Raw genomic sequence first — 21,578 nt, forward strand, 5'->3', positions numbered from 1 at the left:
TAACGTGCCCAAAGTATGACAGCCTCATTTTTGCCATTTTTGCTTCTAGGGAAAGCTTTGGCTTGATTTCATTTAGGACCTACTTGTTTGTCTTTCTGTTGGTCCAGGTATTTGTAAAGCTCTCCTTCAGCACCATGTTTTGAATGCATCAATTTTCTTCCTCTCAGCTTTCTTCACTGTCTAGCTTTTATGCCCACACACAGTGACCGGGAATATAATAGCGTGGATGATCTTGGCCTTGGCCTTCAATGAAACATCTTTACACTCAATTATCTTTTCTAGTTTTAATGCTAAAATATGGTTTAATGTTAAGTCCATGAACATAACATGACCTGGTGGCAGGACCGTCTTAACAGCATTATGGGCCCCGGGCAAAGCAGTGTACTGGGGCCCCTATGACAACTACAACTAATGTTAATTTTGGAATTTTTCCAATTTTGCAAGGGTTAACATACACAGATTAGTATGGGGCCCACGGGCAAGTGCCCATCAGGCCCATGCATTAAGAGGCCCTGCCTGATGGAATACATCAGAATTCAGTTTCACCTCAACAGATTCCTTGTGTGTCATTGTGTTTAAACCAGGGCTTACAGTTTAAAACAAGCTCTATTCTATTCTTAAACATGCTAGGAACAAATCATTGCTGTTTTGTTAGTTTGCTCAATAAATGGAATTTATTTAAAGCCTCACTTCTTGTTCACATGTAAAGGATATTTTCAAATGTCATGGCAAGCCATGCTGGAAACAAGCCACTGTAGGCTGGTTGTTCACTCACCAGCACACTTTACTCCTGACGATCAGGTGCTCTGTGGGTCACTGTGCCTTGCTTCCCAGGCAATGCTCCCACCTGCTCTCTACATGTATCCCATGGGTGTCTGCGATGCAATTCCTCATATCCTCTTATTTTCAACAGCTAAAGCCTTCCCCCAACTTGGTTGCTACACACCTGCCAAAAGCACATGCTGTAAAGCAGAAACGGAGTCTTCAGTAAAGCAAGCATTTTATTGAGTACCATGGCTGAGATCAAGAAAATTCTAAGAAGAAAACTCCAACAGTCATAGAAGTAGTCAGGCGAACTTGTGCACTTGCTCAAGCACAACGAGAGGGGAAAAATGGAATTCTGTGCAAATGTCTCTTGTAGACTGAACTGGTCTTGCTTATAGAGAAAATTACTATGTTGTTCTGAGATTTGCTGGAAAATATCTGGCAATTTAGATTTTTGGATACATAAGTATACAAGCAAATGTGTGCACTTGTGAAAGACCATACAACTATTATATGTTCATTTTTAAAGGATCTGCTTTTGCCTTTCAAGATCAAAAACTATTTGTGAATGTGTTCAGCACATTCCTGTGCATAATTTCTGCTTTGGCATAGAGTAGACAGCACCAACAATGAGGGAAGGAGAGGGGATGGTGGCACTAGGGAGATCATAAGGAAAAGCTGAATTTTCTACTTCACTGGCCAAGTGAGGTAGAAATGGAATCCCACATTTGAAGCTTTGTTTTACCTAGCCTTGCTCCTCAACAGTGCTCAGGAGAAAACTGTCCAATTGTGCAAGCTTTTCTGGCTAATTTTATCTGATGCTTCAGCTGCTAAATGCAAGAAGCTGCACTGAACCTATAAAATGCACTGTATTAAGCAGTACTACTCTTTCAATGTTGATTTTTGAAGCTAAAACAACTGAAATTAACAGTTTTGTTTCCCATCTCAGATAGAGCATAGTTTATACTCTTAATGTTTTCTATCTTCTTTCTTTTTCATAAAAATTCCCTCTCCTCATATCTTCTAAAGAATTGCATGCTTTACAAATGAGTCCTTTGCACTTCAGAATAAAATCTGTTAATAGTAAGTTTTGTTCTTTGTTCTTTCTTCTGTTTTCATTACAGAAAGGCTTCAGTGATGAGCATATTTTTCTGCTTTTGTCCATTCCAAAATTCTTCCAGAGATATGTTGGAGGCATTCTTCAAATGATGCTTGTGTCCTATTGCAAGAAATGAAGAAGCTGCAGTTTGTCTATTCAGAAGTCTGGAAAAAGAAAGTTAAGTCTTTTAAGAATTGCTTTTTCATTGCTGAAAGAAACAAGTCTTTATGTTGTATCTCTTTTTAAAATACAGCCACACTGCACAGATTAAGTACAATATTACTATATTAGAATTACTTTGTCTGGAGGATAAGCAAGTGAAACATACCTTCCCATAATACAGACCCCTGATGTATCTTGACAGGCAGTCCATTATCTATTATGTTTGATCAAGAACAAAAATTCTACACTTAAAGGTACGCTAATGTGGTGGTGGTGGTGGTGGTGGTTGTTTTTAATCAAGGCAGGCAGATTCATTCTGTTTCTCATATTCTGTTAGCCACTGGTTAAGGAATTCCCTTCTCTTAAGTCCACCTGGTCAAGCATTTTTCAGAGGTGGTAACCATTCGATAATTAAGTTTTTAGGTGTTATAATTTGGCTTTAAGATGCATTCTCTATCTACTTCCATCTGTGTCAGAGCCAACAAAATGAGGCATAGTTCAGTCAAAAGGCAGAAGTACCAGTTTAGCTTGTGAAAGGTTGTATGTAAAGGAAAACTTACACTTAGGTTGGTGGATACTCATACTGAGGTGATGCAAACAGCCAGTTCATGATCAGGAAGGTAGGGCTAGGTGAGGAGGGAGCATTTGCTGAAATGGCTGGGTGCACTCAACTGGGATCTCTTAATAACTGCTTTCCAAACACTTCAAACACTCTGTGTGCATTGCCAAGTCATTAAAATCAATGGCTGCTTTGCAATTGACTTTAATAGGATGTGACTGCACCTTTAAGGTCTTTAATAATAATAATCCAGAGAGCCTTTGCAAGGAAAGTATACACTGGTTTATCAGATACTTGCTTAAATTATCTGTAAAAAGCAAGCTATATTTTCTGTCTCTCTCTCTCTCTCTTTCTGTCTCTCTTGGTGCTCATTAGGAGAGGCATAACATGTAAAACTTCAAAAAGTACTTTATAAAGAAGGCTGAACACTAAAAGTTCTCTTAAAAAGAACACAGATTATTTGATAATGGGGAGAGAATGTGATGTTACCTACACCCCCCCCCCCGGCATGATCTGAGGTGGCTTCTGAAAGATACATTTATTGTACATTTGCTCTGACTCATTTGGGGTGGGGGTTCCAGAGGAAGTTATATCCCATTTGCAAGCAGACCATGTTTTCCCATTGCTTCTTCTATCCATTCTTCTTCCCACAAAAAATTGTTAAGGAGGAAAATACAGGATAGCTATATCATGTCATTTGATCGGTAGTCCCAGGAGCCATCCACCTGGAAGCACCCTGAGTTGTTTTGCTGTCATGCAATGTTCACGAAAGCAACTGATGGGCAAAGCGCCAGCAATGGAATGCAAGCCTGGAAAATGGAAATGAAATGACAGTGTGACATGAAGAATGTTATGTAAGTACGAAAGCAGGATCAGCTATGCGTTGTTGTCAGGAGCAGAACAAACAAGGAGTAGAAGGATTCGTATACTATTGGCAGGTAAGCCAATCAATCAGGGGCACTGAAGAAGCTGAGGATGGTTAAACCAGCAGGAAAGAGGTCTGGGAGAAGGGTCCAGAAACAAGGATTCTGACAAAAATGACTGTGATGCAGCCTTTGAGTGACAGACTAAGACTAAGGAGATTCAGGTTCAAACCCGGACTTGGCTGTAATGTGGCCAGTTGCCATCTCACAGGGCTGTTACAAAAGTATAAAAGGGGTGATGAGCAGCCATGTGTGCCACCATGAGCTTCTTGGAGGGATAAGAATGTGATAAGAAACTAGGCCTTGGCTAAAGAGCACCCCAGCGCTTTCCTTTAATGGAGGAAGCTGGAAGGCAGAAAAGCAGTGGTAGCTAGTCGTAGAGAGCAAGTAAAGAAAACTGGAGAAAAGTCTCCTGCAGGGGTGACAGCCAGGAAAGATGGTGTTCTTGAAAGACTATAATTAAGAGATCAAGGAAAGGAGTAAGATCACATGGGTTAGGCAGCACTAACGGGGGGACAGTGTTTCACACCAACCAGTCAGATATTTGCTGCAGATCTCTATTTTGCGGTGACTGAGAATGAAACTATAAACACAACAAGGAAAAAGGGCAGCTGCATCATTTGATCAGTCAGACCAAATTATATATGTATTTTATTAATCTTATTTTTTCCTTTTGGTTTGCAAAACTATATACCGCATTGTACCTAGGGAATCCTCTAACTGTGTAGAAATCATGATCTTACTTTGGTTGCTGATAGGCACTTGAACATGAGTTCAGTATAGGAGGGAATGATAACCTCTTATTTTTATACTTGGAAATATTTTTAAAGCAGACATATTAAATTTGATATACTAGTTTATGAACATTTGGATATGTATTGAGTGAAAGTCACAGAATCCCATGACATTTAAATTGTGGTGGTGGTGTTTAAAAACTTTTCAAGAAGCAAACACTAAAGAAGCTCATGGTATTTAACAACTCACCAAATGTTCCTTTTCTTGTCCTTGTATTCAAAACAGCCCTTTGACTTGTTCTGTTTCAGGGTCCAGGTCGATATCATAGAAGCAAGGTCTTGTAGGTAATCCTGGCATAGTGCTCATCTAGGGGAACAAATGAACCAGAAGTTGCAGTTCTGTGTTCGTAAGCTGATAACCACCGTGCGCCTATAGACCATGATGAAGTGAAATACCATATTGTTCTCGTCACATGCACTGAAAAGAATAAAGCCATCTGCTACTCCAATCCCCTTTTTCTAAACCCTAAACTTTAAACATATTTATTTGTGCTCAGGTTGCTAGCAAAGAACTTTTGGGAAATAAAATCCAAGGCAGTACTATGTAAAACTCTGTGGCATAGGATTTTAAAGAATTTTCCACACTTGGAGACTATAGTAAAGGAACTAGGTATGTAAATAGCTAACAATAATCAACTGGAGTAATTCAGAGAAATGCGGTAATAATGTGGGCTGCTGTTTTAAGCTGTTCTAGTCAGCTCAGTTCTGAAGGTGCATTTCCAGGGACAATACATTATTTAATACACATGTACTGGTAATAACCACCCAAAAGCAATTTAAGGATAAATATTTCCTCAGCATAAATATCAAATGAAATTATCTTGCTTGAATAATTAGTGAATTATATGACAACCATTACAAAATAATATTAATTAAATTTAATTTGGATGCTGCCAAGTACATCGAGTCTCTACCACAAATAATAAAGGAAACTATTTGTCAGAAAGTTTTCACAAATTATACTGCTGCTCCTTCCTTTTAAGATGCTGCTGAGCCCACCTCACCCACTCTGTGCTGCAAATGACGAACCCTTCCCAGGCTTAGCCCTCCAGCTCTGAAACAATGAGCCCAAGAGAAGGGGAAATTGTGTCCCAGGACATTTACAGGAAAGAACAGGCGCATGTGTGTGGTTTACTACTTCTCCTATCCATGAATTTTGTCCGCATTTGCCTCCTCAGTTACTTTGAGAAATTTGGGATCGCACAGTTACTGGCTGAGTTTATTTCTCTAAGAATCACATGGTGCAAGATAAGACCAGATCCCTGCACAGGCACTGTCTCCATGTACCAACTGAATAATTTGAAATGCATATCTATGCTTAAAACTGGATCCATAAAGATCGGGTGCAGGGAAGCTTTGAGAATCCCAGAAAGTAGGCAACTTTCGTTTTCTGTGTTCCGGTAAGAAAGATGTATTGACTATGAACATTCAAAAAACAGAAAAAGTCACTCCCTTATGCAATTAAGAAAGCAAAGCAGGGTAAAGAAGATGCTTTTGCTCATGCAAGATAGCTGGACCCAATGAGCTCCCCTCACTTCCCCTCCACCCCCATGTCATGGCTCAGTCCATTCAACAGAGTCCTGATGCTTGGGAGAAGCTTTTTGGAAGACTGGAGTTGGGGCTGCTGGCAGTCGGGAGGGAGGGGTAGTCACCGTTCATGGACTTTTCTTTAGCTCCAAGCCAGAGCTTCCACCAGTGACCACCATGATCTTTATTCCTGAGGCTTTGATAGATCCTGTTTACAGATATTCAAGTAGGAGTAGCAGGGAAATGGAAACAGGGATTCTCAGTATGACAGGATGTTTGATACTGTCCATTCTGTGAGGTACATAATATGCACACTAATCTGCATATAAATATCTGTAGAGTTTTATGAACCCCAATAGCCCCTGCCTCTGTCATCAGATCTGTAAACTGACACAATCATTGGGCATATGGTGCTCCTTTAAATAGATCTAAGCCCTGGTTGGTAGACAATATACAGTGGTACCTCGGCTCATGAATGCCTCAGTTCACGACCAAATCAGGTTGCAAACAAAAATTTCATAAAAATTTTGACTCAGGTCATGAACTCTGCATTGGGTGGCGTGAGGAGATGGCCACGATCATGCTGGGGGCGGGAGGGGAGATGGCTGAGGTTGCGCCAGTCTTTCCTGCAGGAGCACAACCGCGAATCTCTGCCATCTCTCCCCCGCCCCCCCAGTGCACCGGGATGACGGGTGCGTGCAGGGATGAGAGGGCGCGATCGCGGTCGTGCTGTGAGGGGGCAGGGAGATGGCCGCGCTCATGCTCAGGGTGCGGGGGGGGGGGATGGCCACAATCTTTGTTGTTCTTTGTCACTTTGCTTTACATTTTTCTGATTTAAAAAAATAGTTACAGAACGGATTAACCTTATTTATATTGAACCTTATGGGGAAATTTAATTTGACTCACAACCAATTTGAATCATGACCAGATTCCTGGAACAGATTAAGTTAGTGAGCCAAGATACCACTGTACTAGCACAGGATTTTGTTTGACTTTAAAAGTTTAGAATTATCCTCAAGAGAGAAGGTGTTGTCAGAAGTGGCTTTCACAAGCTGACCTCTCCTACAGAAAATAAAAGAAACCTCAGGCTGTGCAGACAAGATGGACTTGCTTTAGAAAAGAATCAACATTTTAAAATTGCTAATAATTTCACACATTGAAATAGCAGTCTTTTCTAAAACAACTGAAATATGTATTTTAAGAGAGAGAATCTCTATCTCTGTGTACACTATTGTATTTACTCTGAGTGTGCACATGTGTGTCCACACACAGAGTAAATACATGGTTTATGAAAGCAGTTCAATAAAAAAAAATTACCCCAATTTTTAAAAGCAAGGCTTATTAACATGGTTTTATGAAGATGTTTGACTATATATTTACCCAAGTAAAAGTAAAAATTTAACCAGGACATTTAACCTTTACGGACACTGTCCCTTTCTTTCCCAGAGTGTCATAACCTGCTAATAGCAAAGTATTACTTTTCATGTTTGCTTATTTAAATGTATGTATGTATGTATTTAAATGTATGTATGTTTATTTAAAAACAAAACATACATAATAAAAACCTATGTGGTAGTAAAAAGATTACAAACAGCAACAGCAGCAAAAATTCTAGAATGTTTATAATCTTTAACCTGTATTTTCCTTTATTTAGTAGGCAGCTGTTGCCAAACACATCAGTAATGCTTTGCCTGACTTAAGCAAGAGCTGGTTTGCTATAAACTATATCAGTGTTCTGTACTGGTTCCAGAAGCACTAACTGTACAATTTCCACTATCTTTCAGCAAGTAATGTCTGCTTCCACAGTATGTCACAACCAAAATCCATCCCAATTGACATGCATAACTTTGAACTTGTAATTCAGTCCTTGAATTACAAGTCTCTTTCTTCTAGGCCAGCACACACAAGAGGTACTTAAGTAGTTCTTTAAATGCAGGTATCTGCACAATGACAGCTTCATCATCTTGACATTTTAGGCTTATACTGGAAATAGAACAGTTGGCTAGTAGTCGCAATGAATATGGTTGGCATCTTTCCAACTCCCCTTAAAAAGAAGTAGGTGATCAGGCCAATTTTCAAACACAGAACTTTGAATGGTATTCAAACCTTGCGTTGAAAGATGTACTGCATATTTTAAGGGAAATACTGATTTTCTGATTTCACTGAGTTATCAGAGGAATAGCAATGCAATTATTTCAATAATATGTTGGACACTGAGGTTGGAACTCTGCTCATACTTACAAGTGATATTTGTCAATTTGTCAATGTTACAACTGACATTTGTCAATGTTAAAAGTGTTATTTGTCAATTTCCCCCTTTCTCTTGATCTGTTCATTCTGACGGTAAATATGACCAAAGTCTGGAAGGAATGGAGGTAAGTTAAGTGTTGGCAGGTCCCATGCCCAACCCAATCATGGAAATGCATTAGGGCTGGGAAGGGTTGTAGGTAGTGGCAAAAGAAGAGAAAGCAGTAGAAGGATCAACAGACTTCTCTTGGTCCAAAATATGGTGGCAATCCCCAGTTCATCAAAAGCTCTAGCACAGGCAGTGGCAGCAAGGGGGGAAAACAGCTCCAGATATGGGGGAATGGATGTTCCAAACACATTTATAGCTCTGTCTTTTTCAGGATTGTAATACTCGAGAAACCTAATGTTTAGAAAAGGATTTTGTCTTTTATTTCCTGGAAGAATTGAGACCTGAGATGAGGCTCTGAGATGAGTGATATGTAACAGTTGGTCACCAATGTGATAAAAGCCAGCTAGAAGGGACACTTTTTAAATAACGAGTTAGTACATCTCAGGTAATTGCTGTGCAATCAACAAAATCAAAATAAGCTAGTGAGAAATTTAAAAAGCCACCAGAAACAAACAATAAAAGACAAGACAAATAGTCTCTGCTAACACGACCGCCACTGAAGAAAAGCAGTAGTTATTATATATGCAGTAATATGTGATATTTTGCCATTATCCAAGGGAAAGAGTTCATAGTTCAAAGGCAAAGGTCACAGCCTATGCAGAAACAGCATCACATGATTCCAACATACTTAGAAATTACTTGGTAAGTATGCAAACAAAACATGAAACCAAGAGACTCCAGCTCTTGATGCTCCTCTTAGCTCATCATAGTTTTAAGTCTATATCATTAATACATTCTCAACAGAAAAAACAAAACAAAACAAAGACCCTGTAAATTAGGTATTCATACCTGGAGTAAGGAAGAATCACATATGCTCTGTCCATCATTTACACCATAATTCTTCCATGCTTTTACATATTTCATGAGTTTCACAAGCACAGTATCTTTAACTCAACTGCATTGAAAGGAAAATAGAATACCCCTTGGGCCAAAGAAATAAAGCTAAGAAATTATTCACACAGTGCCAGTTTTTATAAGCAAAATACGTAGGAAATTGCAAAATGTGAAGTGTATAACATGACATACCTGTGTATGTGGAAAGAACTTATACTTGGACCATATAAGCAGGGTGCAGGATCTTGGGACAGTGCAATTTACATGTAGGAATAAAGCAATTTGTGTAGGAATCTGGAAGTGTGTAAATTGTGCCTATGTATTTAGCCAAGTTTTTGGATTAGACCATAGTTGTCCTGTAATTAGATTGTATCTTCAGCTGTACTGTGATAGATGAGAAGGTTCCCAAGCTCTTTCATTTATCCAGCCTATTAATATGAAGAAAACAATTTGTTCCCTGAAGTCACAATTCCTCAGTTCAAACATTCATATTTAGCAGAAGTGCAGCCTTTATAAAAATCACTTCCCTAACTGCTTCTCTAATAAATTTTATTTGACTGTATGTTCTGCTAAATCACCAAACAAATCCTTGTTTAAACAGAACAAAGAGAGGAAAAAATAATAGCCATTGCATGAAATATACACTTTGGAGATCTTGGTTCAAATCCCAGCTCAGTTGTGGACTCACTGGGTGGCCTAAGGCAAGGTGTTCTCAGTACTCAGCTCCCTCGTCTGTTAAACAGAAACAGCAGCCCCAGTCCTCACAGCAGTGCCCCATGCAGAAGCGTGAGGCAGTATGCCATGCCTGCCATCTGATCTGCAGGAGGAGTTCTCCTGTCCTTTACAACTGGAACTAGGGAGAAATCTTAGCTGGGGACGGGGAAGGCGAAGGGGCAGGAACTGCAAACAAACTTTCCACCCAGGGACTGAGCTGCATCAGCCTCTTCCCCAGCATGCCTGTTCCCCCACCAGAGGCCCCTGACACCCTGGTGGGGGACAGCCAGCACAGTTTTCTCCATGCTGCCCGTGAAGGAGGACCCTGTGAGGTTGGAAGTGCTTGGTGTCTAGAATACCCTAAGAAAATGATCACAAAACGATCACATTTGTGGTGGCAAATGATCACAAAACGAACTAACCAGGTGAAAATCTATCCTGCATACTTGTACCTGATTCTTGGCCTCTGTTTTGTGAATATATAATCTAATATTAAATGGAAGAAAATGCTTGCTTTCTGCAATTCAATAAGTTATGATTGACAGTATCCACTGAGCCAGTGTTATAGTTGTCATTTTAAATTATCTGCAATGATAGTAAAACAAAACGAATGGGGAGAATGCATAGAATCAGAAACATTCTTTCCATTGGTATTGTTGGTGGCCTTCCCCCCCCCCCCCGCCCAACTGCCATTGTTTTAAATTCTATTTTGTTTCAGTTGTACTGACCAGGTTACCTGAGATTTGAGCACACCTTTATTTTCAAGTACTGACAATCAACCTGGGCTGCATACACCTGCCATACATACATGCCTGAGCATGCCTGAAAATTAAGAAAACAGGGCAACTATATTTAAAGAAATGATGTTAAATTGATCCAAGATCTGCAAAGAAACTCACAGGATGATGGGTCCACTTTGCTTAAATCTAAAAAAGTTAATTTTCAGGAAGACATTTTTGGCACAGAAACCCTTCTACAACTTCGTTTAGCCAGGGGCATAACAACCAGCCAGGAATCATCCAGAGTTCAGCTTGCCTTCTTCCACTCCCGCTCTTCTTTGACCCCAAGTAAATCAAAGTTTTCCAACATGACTGAGTCTCAAATAATAAGCAGCTCAAGAGTTTAAGAAATTCTGTGGCATATTTAAGGAAAATGATGCCATCAAGCTACTTAAGTATTTTCCCACAGAAGGCATCCAAGAAAGTTCCTTCTAAACGTACCTCCCCGTACGCTGCTGGCAAGCACACAGCCATCCAGCACTCCCTGCCATGGCTCGTTTGTCTTGAGACATCTTGACTGGAGAATAACATTTGATGTTGATTTCTAATACAGGCCTTTGTACTTACAAGTATAAAAGAGCTGGACAGAAGAAACAGGCTGACAGAACAAAGTTTAATATCTTACATATGCAGCTGTCCAACTTCCCAAATATCTCCTACAATTAGTCCCATGACTGGGAAGAACAGTATCTGATCTTTTGAAATAAAGATTTTCCTTAGGCCCGGGTTTAAGCTTAATGCCTATCAGTTCCCAAAGTTGAACTCACCCTCACCCTTCAATTGACTTTGCCACTGTATATAATTGGTCTTCAGATCTTCTGTAAGGAGATTTTGGGAATAACAGCCACCACCACCACAGCCTTTTAGGAAAGTGCTGAGAAAAACAGTCCAATGAGCAAATCATGGCCATAGAAGATGGGGGGAGATGAAAAATTGTGCGTGTGAAGGATGGAAAAATGGAACAGAGTTTCCTTGACAAGGGTAGAGTGGTAAAAACTGTATTTTAACTCCATCCATTTTACATCTGGTCCCATCTGCATGTAGAAAATGGTCCCTGAGTGCATTTTGCTCTTGGATGGAAAGAGGCTTACAGCCTTGATTTATTGCATGCAGACATGCCAAGGGTTGTAGGATCATGCCAATTAAGGTTTTCAACATAAGTCTTCCTTAAGTTTTCAGTGTTTACTAATGTACAGTTGTGCAGAACAGTAGTTTAGGGCATGAATATATATCAACTCAGTCAGAACAGTTTGGGGAAAATATATTGTTCCTACAGGATAGGATGTTATCTAATCTTGTTATTTAATGAATCTTGTGGCAGCAAATTTATTGTGGCATAAACTTTCATAGCTTGGAATCTCTTTCACAGATACATAAAATGGGCATCCTCAGTTGACAGATTTTCACTCTGTGAATGACTAATACAAGAGTTATACTCTGTGATTATTTAGCTTCAGTGTTTCCTATTTATCCCTAGAGCATGTATGTCACAGCTGTGTGAGGATAATACTTCAGGCAGGGTTGAGTCCATGAAAACATACGCCACAACAATGCTGAGATGTCTGGAATAACCTATGAGACTTGACTAGAACAGCCAACTGAAGAACAGAGCTGGTAGGGTCCAGTAGTTAAAAAGGGGTCTTCAACCTCTTGAGGCTTACAGGAACACCGGGTCCTCTTAGGAGAGTCTCCTTATATGTGTATGTGTCTATCCACTCTGGATTCTCTCACTCTCTGTGGTTGTGCTTGCTCTTTGTTTTATTATTCCCCCTACTTGTTTTATTATCCCCCTACTTCATTTTATTATTCCCCCCTAAACGGCTTGGGTCCTGGCTACCTGAAGGAGCGCTTACATCCATATACACCCGTCCGCCCCCTGAGATCTGCGGGAGAGGCCCTTCTCCGGGAATCCTCCATGAAAGAAATTAGGAGGGTAGGTACTCGGAGGAGGGCTTTCTCTGCGGTGGCGCCCAATCTATGGAATGCGCTCCCCAGAGAGGTCCGCCTGGCGCCGTCGTTATTTGTTTTTCGGCGCCAGGCGAAGACCTTTTTATTTAAGCGTCATTTTAATTGTTAATATTATTTGCTTATTTTATCTGGCCAGGGCGACTTATTTTATATTGTTATTTCTTGTATTTTAATTTTATGTTGTGAGCCGCCCCGAGGCTTCGGCGAATGGGGCGGCATAGAAATGTTTCAATACATACATAATACATACTCCCACCCCACCACTTAGTTCCTTCCTCCAGTTTCCCCGCACCCCCATGTGACTCCTGCTTCTTTTCCCCCTTTCTTTCTGCTTCTATGGGCAATCAGGAAAAAGCTGCCAATATCTCTTCCCATATGAGCAGAAGGAGTGGTGAGGCTGGAACAGGTGAGCCCAGCCTGTCCTACTCAAACATGTCTTGCTAGTCCACCAGTTAGTACAGAGATGGGCAACTTGTGGCCCTCAAAATGTTTTGGCCTTCAACTAGGTCAGTGTCTCTTGAGCTGTGTCTTTCCCATAGGAGTGCTTTAAGGCTAAAGCAGGCTACAAGACTGATATCATCCAAGGAATTCAGAGCAATGTGTAACACACACGTGCAATGACCATAAAAAATTCCAGTTAAAGAATTGTAGTTAAATTCTAAATAGAGTCTATTTAAAGAATCGAAGTATTGATCTGAAGGTGCTGGTTCAGGTAGCAGTTTTGAGGGGAATGCCATTTTCCTGCCTCCATGTTTTCTCTGTGTGTGTGACATTTGAATAGAGCATCCTTTTTCAGTCTGGACGTGAAGAATGCAGACAGTAAACTATCTACACATTATCCCTACCAACACCATTTATACACAATCTAGTTATTTTTAAATGCAGCACTTTTAACCAATGTATACCACCCAGTACATCTCTTCAAGAAAGCAAGGCATAATTCTATCAAGTACTCTAGTGTGTTCTCCTTTAAGATAAAAAGTGTGATCTATTATTATGGGGGTCAGTCTCCTGAAAATGGCACGCTAGCATGCTGTGTACAGGATAGTCTAAATTACATATTTTCAGGGCTTCCTTTCATCTGGGTTACACACATTTGCTAGCAGAGTTATTGGATTTTGGGGTTCCAGCTGCACAGTTGAAGTGGTTTTGATATAGCCTAAGGCGCCTGGGTTATACTCAGCACAATTAAAAGCGTTCATTTCCCCTGCCCCCTGTGTCTTCTGTGGTTATGGGAGGGGAAGACTTGAGGTGTAGCAGGCTATAAGAACAAACAGTCCCAGTTTGAAAGGAGATGGCAGATGAATTTAAAGGGATTTGAAAGCACAAATGTTAACACTGTATCAAACAGTTTGACTATTACAAACTGGAGAAGACAGGTTGCTGTTTCACATTATCTTTGCACACAAAGCAATCCTGAGCTGAAGACACAGTTGAATTCCGTGTTGGCATAGTATTGGCACAGTCTCTTGCACAGACTGCAAGAGCTTGCTGCAGAATGCTTCTCTTCCCACAGGCAAGGAGTGAGGGTCACTAAGAAACAGGCAGGCATCACAGCCATATGGGCACACAGGAATTGTGCCGGCTGAATCACCATGCAAGCTGGATGCTGGGTAGTGAATGTCCTGTCCTGTGGACACTTCTTGTATTTGCAGCTACAAAATCCATCTAAAATGTCCATCTCCGTATATGGTGATGTCTCTTTGCTCCACAGCATCTTGTAGGAAATCAATATCCATTAGAAAGGAAAAAAGAACCATAAATCAGCTTACTTTGACCGTATTGTGATGTCTTTGATGTTGAGACTCTCAAACCTTAGATTAAAAAGAAAATGTGATAATGCTGGGGAGCCTTTCTCAGCCTATGGGCCAGATGCCAAAATTGGAAAGGAGACCCTCTTGCATCTGTGGGCAGGGCCAAAGGCAAAGTGGGAAGACTGGCTGAGGCCAAATGTCACCAGTTTCAAGCCTTCTCAGGAGCAAGCAGGACAAGGCTTCTGGGTGTGTGCTCAGAAGCAGGCCTGAATAATTCAGCAGCACTTCTGAAGAACATTACAGACACCATGTACAGAAACCTCTCCATGTCTACTCTCAAGCAAATATGTTAGGACTGAATAACTCAGGAGTGTCCAAAATACCAAGCTTCTGCATGTATCCTCAGAAGTAAGGAGGACAAGCCTCTGTAAGCTATGCTTCAGACATGACCGGGACTGAATCACTTGGCAGCTTGCTCCCCACCAGGGAAAAGCTCTCATATGCTTGGAGCCAAGAGTTTTCTCCAATAGCAGGAGACAACCAGTGCACAGCAGTGGAAAGCACTTATCTCTTATCAGCTGCTGATCAGCTGCTTGCAGTAGAGGAAGACAGCGCACTGTCTTCAGGCAACCCATTTTCTACTCCCGCCCTAGGGCAAGGGACACAAAAGGAGACACATGTGGTTAGTAAACTCTGAGGTGCCTGTGGTCTGGCTGTGCTAGATAGTTTAGCAATGAATCATCTTGTAGCTAAGACAGGTACACAGACGTAGGGAGAGTTCAGACTTTTAATAGTAGAATTTGGGGTCTCCCCCACTGGTCAAAGGTCACTTGGAAAACAGGGTAATAAACATGGTGCGAAACAGAGCTATGGATAGGTGAGAAGAGGTAGCAGTAAAAGTACAGTAAACAACCATATCACACATTATGTTCAAGTGTAATATATGCAAATAAAGGGAAGATGTTAGGTGTAGTTACTCTCAGCTCTGCTAGCAGAAATGAATGAGCTGCATTCTTGAAGATTGTGTTTTTTCTTCTTCTCATGTGCTAAACTTAATGAACAAATGACTTGAGACCACCTTCTTTTTAGATGTCATGTATTGGTGGGTTGCAGTGTGTTTTTGTCAATAAAAACTATAAAATAAGGTCAGGAGTTACTGCATGTTTTTGGTTTCAGCAACAGTGCTCCTCAAATGCAAGAGAGCCTAGTAATCCAGAGACTAGGTTTCTCCTGTGCACTGGGTTTATAGGACCCTGCTAAAGCAGAGTCTGGGTTTTAGACAATCCATGGCTGTATCTAATCAATACAGCTATACATTTAAAGGTTAGGGTTAAACCTATCTCAGTAAAACCTCCCCTGTACATCTTTGCTTCAGGACATTGTTTTTTCACTGCTTAACAATTTAAACAGGAGATATATCATGACAAGGTCCAGCTTTAAATAACTTGATTTACTTATGAGTTAGACATAATTCAGACTATTTTTAAAAACTTAAATGCAAAAATGTGTGCCTTATAGCTGAGAAGAGAGAAACTTTAAATCAAGCTGATTCCCTCTTTCTATATGATAACAGCACCAAGATAATAATGTTTTTATTTTGCGTTTTCAACATATCTGAAAGACAGCAGGCTAATTCTTATTCATGTAACCTGAAGTCTGTATCCCTATTTAGCCGTTTATGGGGGCTGGTCACATACCCCCTTGGGTCAATATTAATACTGCAATAAGTATATTTATCTCCCTTTACCAAACAGATAGTTATAATTTCCTGCAAAATGGAGGGGAAGATTGGAACTAATACATCTGTTTGGATAGCTGTGCAATGCATTCCTCTTCTGTTTTTCCTATACTGCATTTGTAATCAGAGCTTTCTCTCCAAATTCAATTAAATGGAAGCTAATAAAAATTAGCTAACTTAGCCGTTTGACAGAAGCATCCCATGGAAAGGAAACTTTATTCAACCGAACACAGCACAGTGCAAGTAACAATGAGGGGGCTCCCACAGTGCCATTAGTCACACTGCATCGAAAGCATGCAAATCCTGGGGGACTCTGCAGGAGCACCAAGGTCTTCCCTCCTTGTCAGCAGCAGGGTGAACTGACATGCAGGTCAGCTATGCCAATCTTTGCCCCACGCCTTTGGGCGGCCACCACCCAAAAGGTGCTGCGGCCACAGCAGCACAGGGCAGCGGGAGCTGAGTGGAGGGGAGCAGTGGAGTCGCCTGAGCTGATTGTGATGCTACTGCTCACTGCCACGAGTCATCTGAGCTGATATGGCTGGTCACAGGGCAGCCCCAGACAAGGAGAGCCTCTTCCCCACCGGCACAACTGGACCAAAAAAGACCATGATGGAGGCAGGGAAGAGGAGGTAGTTCTAGCCGGCTGCAGCGGGTGAGCACGGCAGGGACAGTCTTGGCACCGGCTATCCTGAGCTCCTGCCAAAACCAGCAGAAACTTGGGAGAGCCGGTGCTGGGACAAAGGCGCTGCACTGCCTGGCTGTGCAGAGTGCCCCTAGCCGCTCCCCCAAAGTGCTGCTTCGGCTGCCTGTGGCACTTGCCCTGCAGCTGCTCTTTCCTGTTGCTCCTGCCGAGCAGCCGTGTAGCCGTTTTGATTAATGCTGTCCCAGGATGACTCACAAGCCCTACAACAACCCACGGGCTGTTGGGACAGGGGAATAAGCCCTGGTGAGTGCCCATGAGATAACAAACGCCTGGCTTACAAGCTAGAGGGCTTCTGGGCTCATGTGAACCTTGTGAATGTGTACATTCCTCCTTGATTCCAGATCTGGTTCCTTGAGGACCCCTTCTCATGTTACCCCTGTGGGGTACAAAATTTTCATCTGCAGTTATTGCTCACTAGTGCTGAGGTCTTTATTTGGTCTTCTACAGAGAACTTACTTTAAATATTTTTAATTTCGCATTTTTAACCTCTCTAAGGGTACCCAGCATGAAGTTCTGGACTTCAGCCAGGGGTCTTTTTCATTCATTGTGACATAAAACACAATGAGGAGTGTTGGGAGACTAGAATGCGATGCCATTAACTACTGAGGAGCCAAAACAAGTCCCTACAGTTTGGACATTTCTGCTTCATTTGAAATTATCCTTTGCAGCAGTTTTTGCACTCCTTGCACACTTACACTGAGATCCACATCCAAGTTTGTATTGTGAAAGTATGAAGGAGCCACACCTACATTTAGATGCACAGCTGAATTCACATTGCTCTGCACTCTGTTTAAATGCACATCCCAAAGTAAAGGAGTGGGCCACCAAGAGGGATTAATTGCTTCACTCCTCAGATTGGTGAACAGCAGATGCAGAAGGGCAGCAAAGCCGAATAAAAACTTACAAAGAAGGAAGGTTCTCAAATGCTAAGTTTTATAGACCCCCCCCCCGCCATTTCACTCAAATGCAGCACAGTACAATTCTTAACCCACCCAGTTGTAACTAGTTATTGATGCTCTGAGTACTTGCGACTAAAACATTGCTTGTCCACACTAAATTGCCTCCTGGTAATGATTTAAGATTTATTTTAAACATCCCAATGGTGTATATGTTCTGCTGCAAGTTTAACTTCTCTAGTTATAATCAGGCTTCTATTATGCCTTTTCTAACTTCAGTTAAGCCAAAATATCCTTTAAAAGGATGAACTTTAGATTAATTCAGGGGGTGGAGAGTGCTGAGTTAGAAAAACATAAATCTCAAGTTGTGTAAACAGAACCACTAGTTGTCTTATGGCTCTGACTCTCAGCTTACATATTGTAGCAACGAACACACTGGTGGCCTACAGGCCAGATTGCTCAATTTTACATCTATTAGATACGGCAGCAAAACTGTGAAACACTGTCAGAAATGGCAGATTAAAATCTGGATATGTAAATTTAAGATTATTTTCAACTGCCAGACTGGGAAAGTACAAACTGCCACAAAAATATGTGAAATTAATATTCATGGTCAAGCTTAGAGCTGACTGATGAAATCTGGATTCTGACATTCATAGCTGTGACATCAGGAAGATACGACTACTGGTTTTTAACATTACCAGCTACCAATGGGATATGAGTGTACATTTTTGGAGTAAAAAGTGGGAGCATCTCAAGATTTTTAGATTCCCTAGATTAGATCTTGATGGAGCTTACATAATGCAAGAATGAGCCTTAGTCATTAGCTGTTTGGCAACTTGTTGGACATACTAGGATTGCAAGCCAGGGTTGTTCTTGGCTTACAAATCCTTTCTTATATGGGGAATGATAAGCCAGGATCTTATGTTGAAACAATGTTTGATTCACTTGAACGTGATTAGGAGAAGCCAAGTGGAGTGAACAGGATGCCATCCCCCAGACCCAGCTGGTTCATGGGAAGCAGGGGTCACAGCAACCTGCACAAACCATCACTACAGGTGACAACACTTACAAGAAAATAATAGCAACAGCATGATAAAATTATACCAGAACAAAGAATTAATTGAGCAGCAATAAGACAGTAGCAGCACCAAAACTAAAACCACCGCAAAACAACCCCTAACTAAGTTAAAACAGCTCTCCCCGCAGTGAAGAAAGTTAAAACAAGTGAAATAAGAATGCATCAATGTTTTCTTGATGGCTAAAAAGAGAAGAAACCAACTGGGCTTCCAGAGAAAGAGCAATCCACAAGCTGGTGCCTTTAATAAGAAAGCCCCATCCTGTGTTACAACCAGCCTCTGAGGCGAAAGGATATGGAGCAGGCTGGTCCAGCCCAAACCATTCTGGGCTTTGTGGGTACTCGCCAGCACCTCAAACTGCGTACAGCCAGTGGAACGTGCATAACATGGAAATTACATGCTCCACGAAGCAGGTCCAAACATCTGCTGTCTAAAGGTATACTGCGAGCCAGGCACTGGCTCAGTTGCAAGAGTATTTGTTGCATTTCTAAGCATGCACTTGTGTGTGTGTTTCATCAGCCTTTATAGCTCAAAGGCAGGAGTCAAGAACTGGTGGCCTTATGTTGTTGGAGTCCAACTCCCATTTGCCCCAGTGTGCATGGCAGAGAGCAAAGATGATGGGAGCAGCAGTCCGTATGTAGCTGGAGGGGCACTCGATCGCCACTGTGCTCTGAGGCATTTTAGTAGTAAAATATGCCATAAAGAACTTTTCACAACAGCACACTGAAAGATGATAAACAACCTGGAGAATGCTGGGTAGTATCCAACCCTGCATTGGTGGAAGAGAGACCATTCCCCTGTTGTCCTCCTCCATCATGTAGCCCTTGAAAAGCGTGAACTTGAGGCAGGGTTTTCTGCCCAGCACAAAAGTCTTTTTTTTGGGGGCGGGGGGGTTGCTGAGGAAAGAAGGGGAAGCTGTACACTTCCTCACTTTCAAAACGTCATGGGTGCAATCCCATGCATGTTTAGAGAAAAAGTCCTCCAACTCTCAGCATTTTCTGGCCAGTTTTTGTCTGAACAAACATAAGAGCACAACTTCAGTGTTCTGTGGCCATTACCTAACAAAGGATGAACACAAGCAGATGTGTCAACAGGATGATTTTAGACCAAACTAAGGAACAGAATGGGTATTTGCAGCACCCAAATTGTAGATACATTTAGCAGATATTTTTGATGGAATTCTGAATTCCTGGTTCTTATTCACCTTTAACATTATTTCCTCTTAATCATATCTGTTTTTCCAAATTCCCCTACAAAGCCACACATTCTAAATCCCTTCTTATCTTTATAACTCTCATCCAAAACCATTTTAGTTTTTCCCTTCTTTGGTGTCATGACCAAACTGGGCATAACACATCATCTGATATTTCAAGGAGATAAAAATCAACTGATAAGTCCAAATGTGATCCCTAATACATATCTGTTGTAAACATTCAATTAACTCTCTTTCAATTATCTCATGACTTCAAACTTTCACAAATAAAGTCACTTCCTAGAAGCTAACCTTTGTACTTATGATTCTTTTGTTTTTCTAAGCAGATCTTATGGTAAGCAGCAGCTTCTGAATTCCAATCAGCCTTTATTTTCACAGCATGTCTGGCAACCAATATTTGAAAACATGACTTAATGAAATTAGGGAATGCAGCAGTAGGACTAAACCACATTTCAATAGTCACATATCTTTTGCTAACAGACATACTCAGATTGGTCATCAATGGCCAGTATGGTTGGGCACCTGGTGAATCCCAATGCCAATTGGAGCACTGGTGTTCCTAGACCCAATATTTTGTTTCCAAACTTTTATTCAGCAATACTAAAGTACACCCAGGCAGTTTGTGAAGAAAGTGTGTTTGGTGAACCTCTGAAAACATCAAGTTCTTTATGTTTTCCATCTCATGGGGACTGCAAAGAATGAGGAAAATGGGAACATACCTGGCTGTGTGATTAATTCTGAAGCACAGCAATATGAATTGGACTGCAGACAGTTCATGATAAATGTATCGAAGATATATTTATGAGCCATGGACTACAGGTATACGTGCTGAAATATTTTAAATCTATCACTTGTCCGTGTTAGAAAATTTTGAGGAGAAAAAAAGAAGATTGTAATGCTATGATTACTAGATGGTGTCTGAGAAGCCATTGGACTGGAATTTCTTCATCTGAGGCCATAGACAGGGCTACAACCACAGAGGAAGTAATCAGAGTAGCAATTGCCTTCTTCTCAGGTAGCTTCCTTCCAGGAAGGAAAGTGAAGGAGGAAAGAGGCTGTGCTGGTGATTGGCGTGGGGCAAGGAGAAGGTCTGATCCAGGGGTCCTCAAACTTTTTGAACAGGGGACCAGTTGAAAGGTGCCAGTGATGGGCACGGGCCACCAAGGCTGTATGGACGGGGTGGGGGGGCATGGGTCGGGGGGGTGCACCTGCACGCACGCAGAAAGGCAGGGGCATGCGTGCACAGAGATCATTTTCTCCCAACAAGTCCAAAATGATCTCCCTGCGAGCAAGCCAGTGCCTCACATGCCCCTGCCTTTCTGCATGCAATTGCGTGGCAAGCTATGGCGGGCCGGATAAATGAGCACGGTGGGCTGGATCCAGCCCGCGGGCCATAGTTTGAGGACCCATGGTCTGATGGATGCAGTGACTTTTCTTTTTTTTAGTGCAACGGAAACCTTTGGTAGGTCCACCATAGTCTTTAAAATTTGTCTTTAGAATCAGATTTGGCCCATCATTTGATTGCCTCTAGTGTACATCAGTTACTTGAGTGAGCCTCCATAACCTATCTTTATTTTCTCAAAGAAGTCAAGATCATCTTGGTTTCAGTTGCCTGTAACAAGAAGCACATCTGCGATCCAGTTATATTTTCCAAA

At 41.4% G+C, this 21,578-nt stretch overlaps 1 protein-coding gene across 2 annotated transcripts in view; it reads right to left on the minus strand.

The window, feature by feature from the left end:
- Positions 1 to 987: 987 nt before the first annotated feature.
- Positions 988 to 21,578, minus strand: part of MTHFD1L (methylenetetrahydrofolate dehydrogenase (NADP+ dependent) 1 like) — a 144,032-nt gene continuing 123,441 nt past the window's right edge. For both annotated transcript variants that reach the window (XM_044422800.1, XM_044422807.1), the window contains 2 exons: positions 4,493 to 4,609; positions 988 to 2,028 (listed from right to left, as the gene is read on the minus strand). In XM_044422800.1, the coding sequence (XP_044278735.1) occupies positions 4,520 to 4,609 (90 nt within the window). In that variant the 3' untranslated portion in view covers positions 988 to 2,028; positions 4,493 to 4,519. The remainder of the gene's footprint in view (positions 2,029 to 4,492; positions 4,610 to 21,578) is intronic.

The sequence above is a fragment of the Varanus komodoensis genome, unplaced genomic scaffold (genome assembly GCF_004798865.1).
Source record: "Varanus komodoensis strain SLA01 unplaced genomic scaffold, ASM479886v1 scaffold1, whole genome shotgun sequence".
NCBI classification, from domain to species: domain Eukaryota; kingdom Metazoa; phylum Chordata; class Lepidosauria; order Squamata; family Varanidae; genus Varanus; species Varanus komodoensis.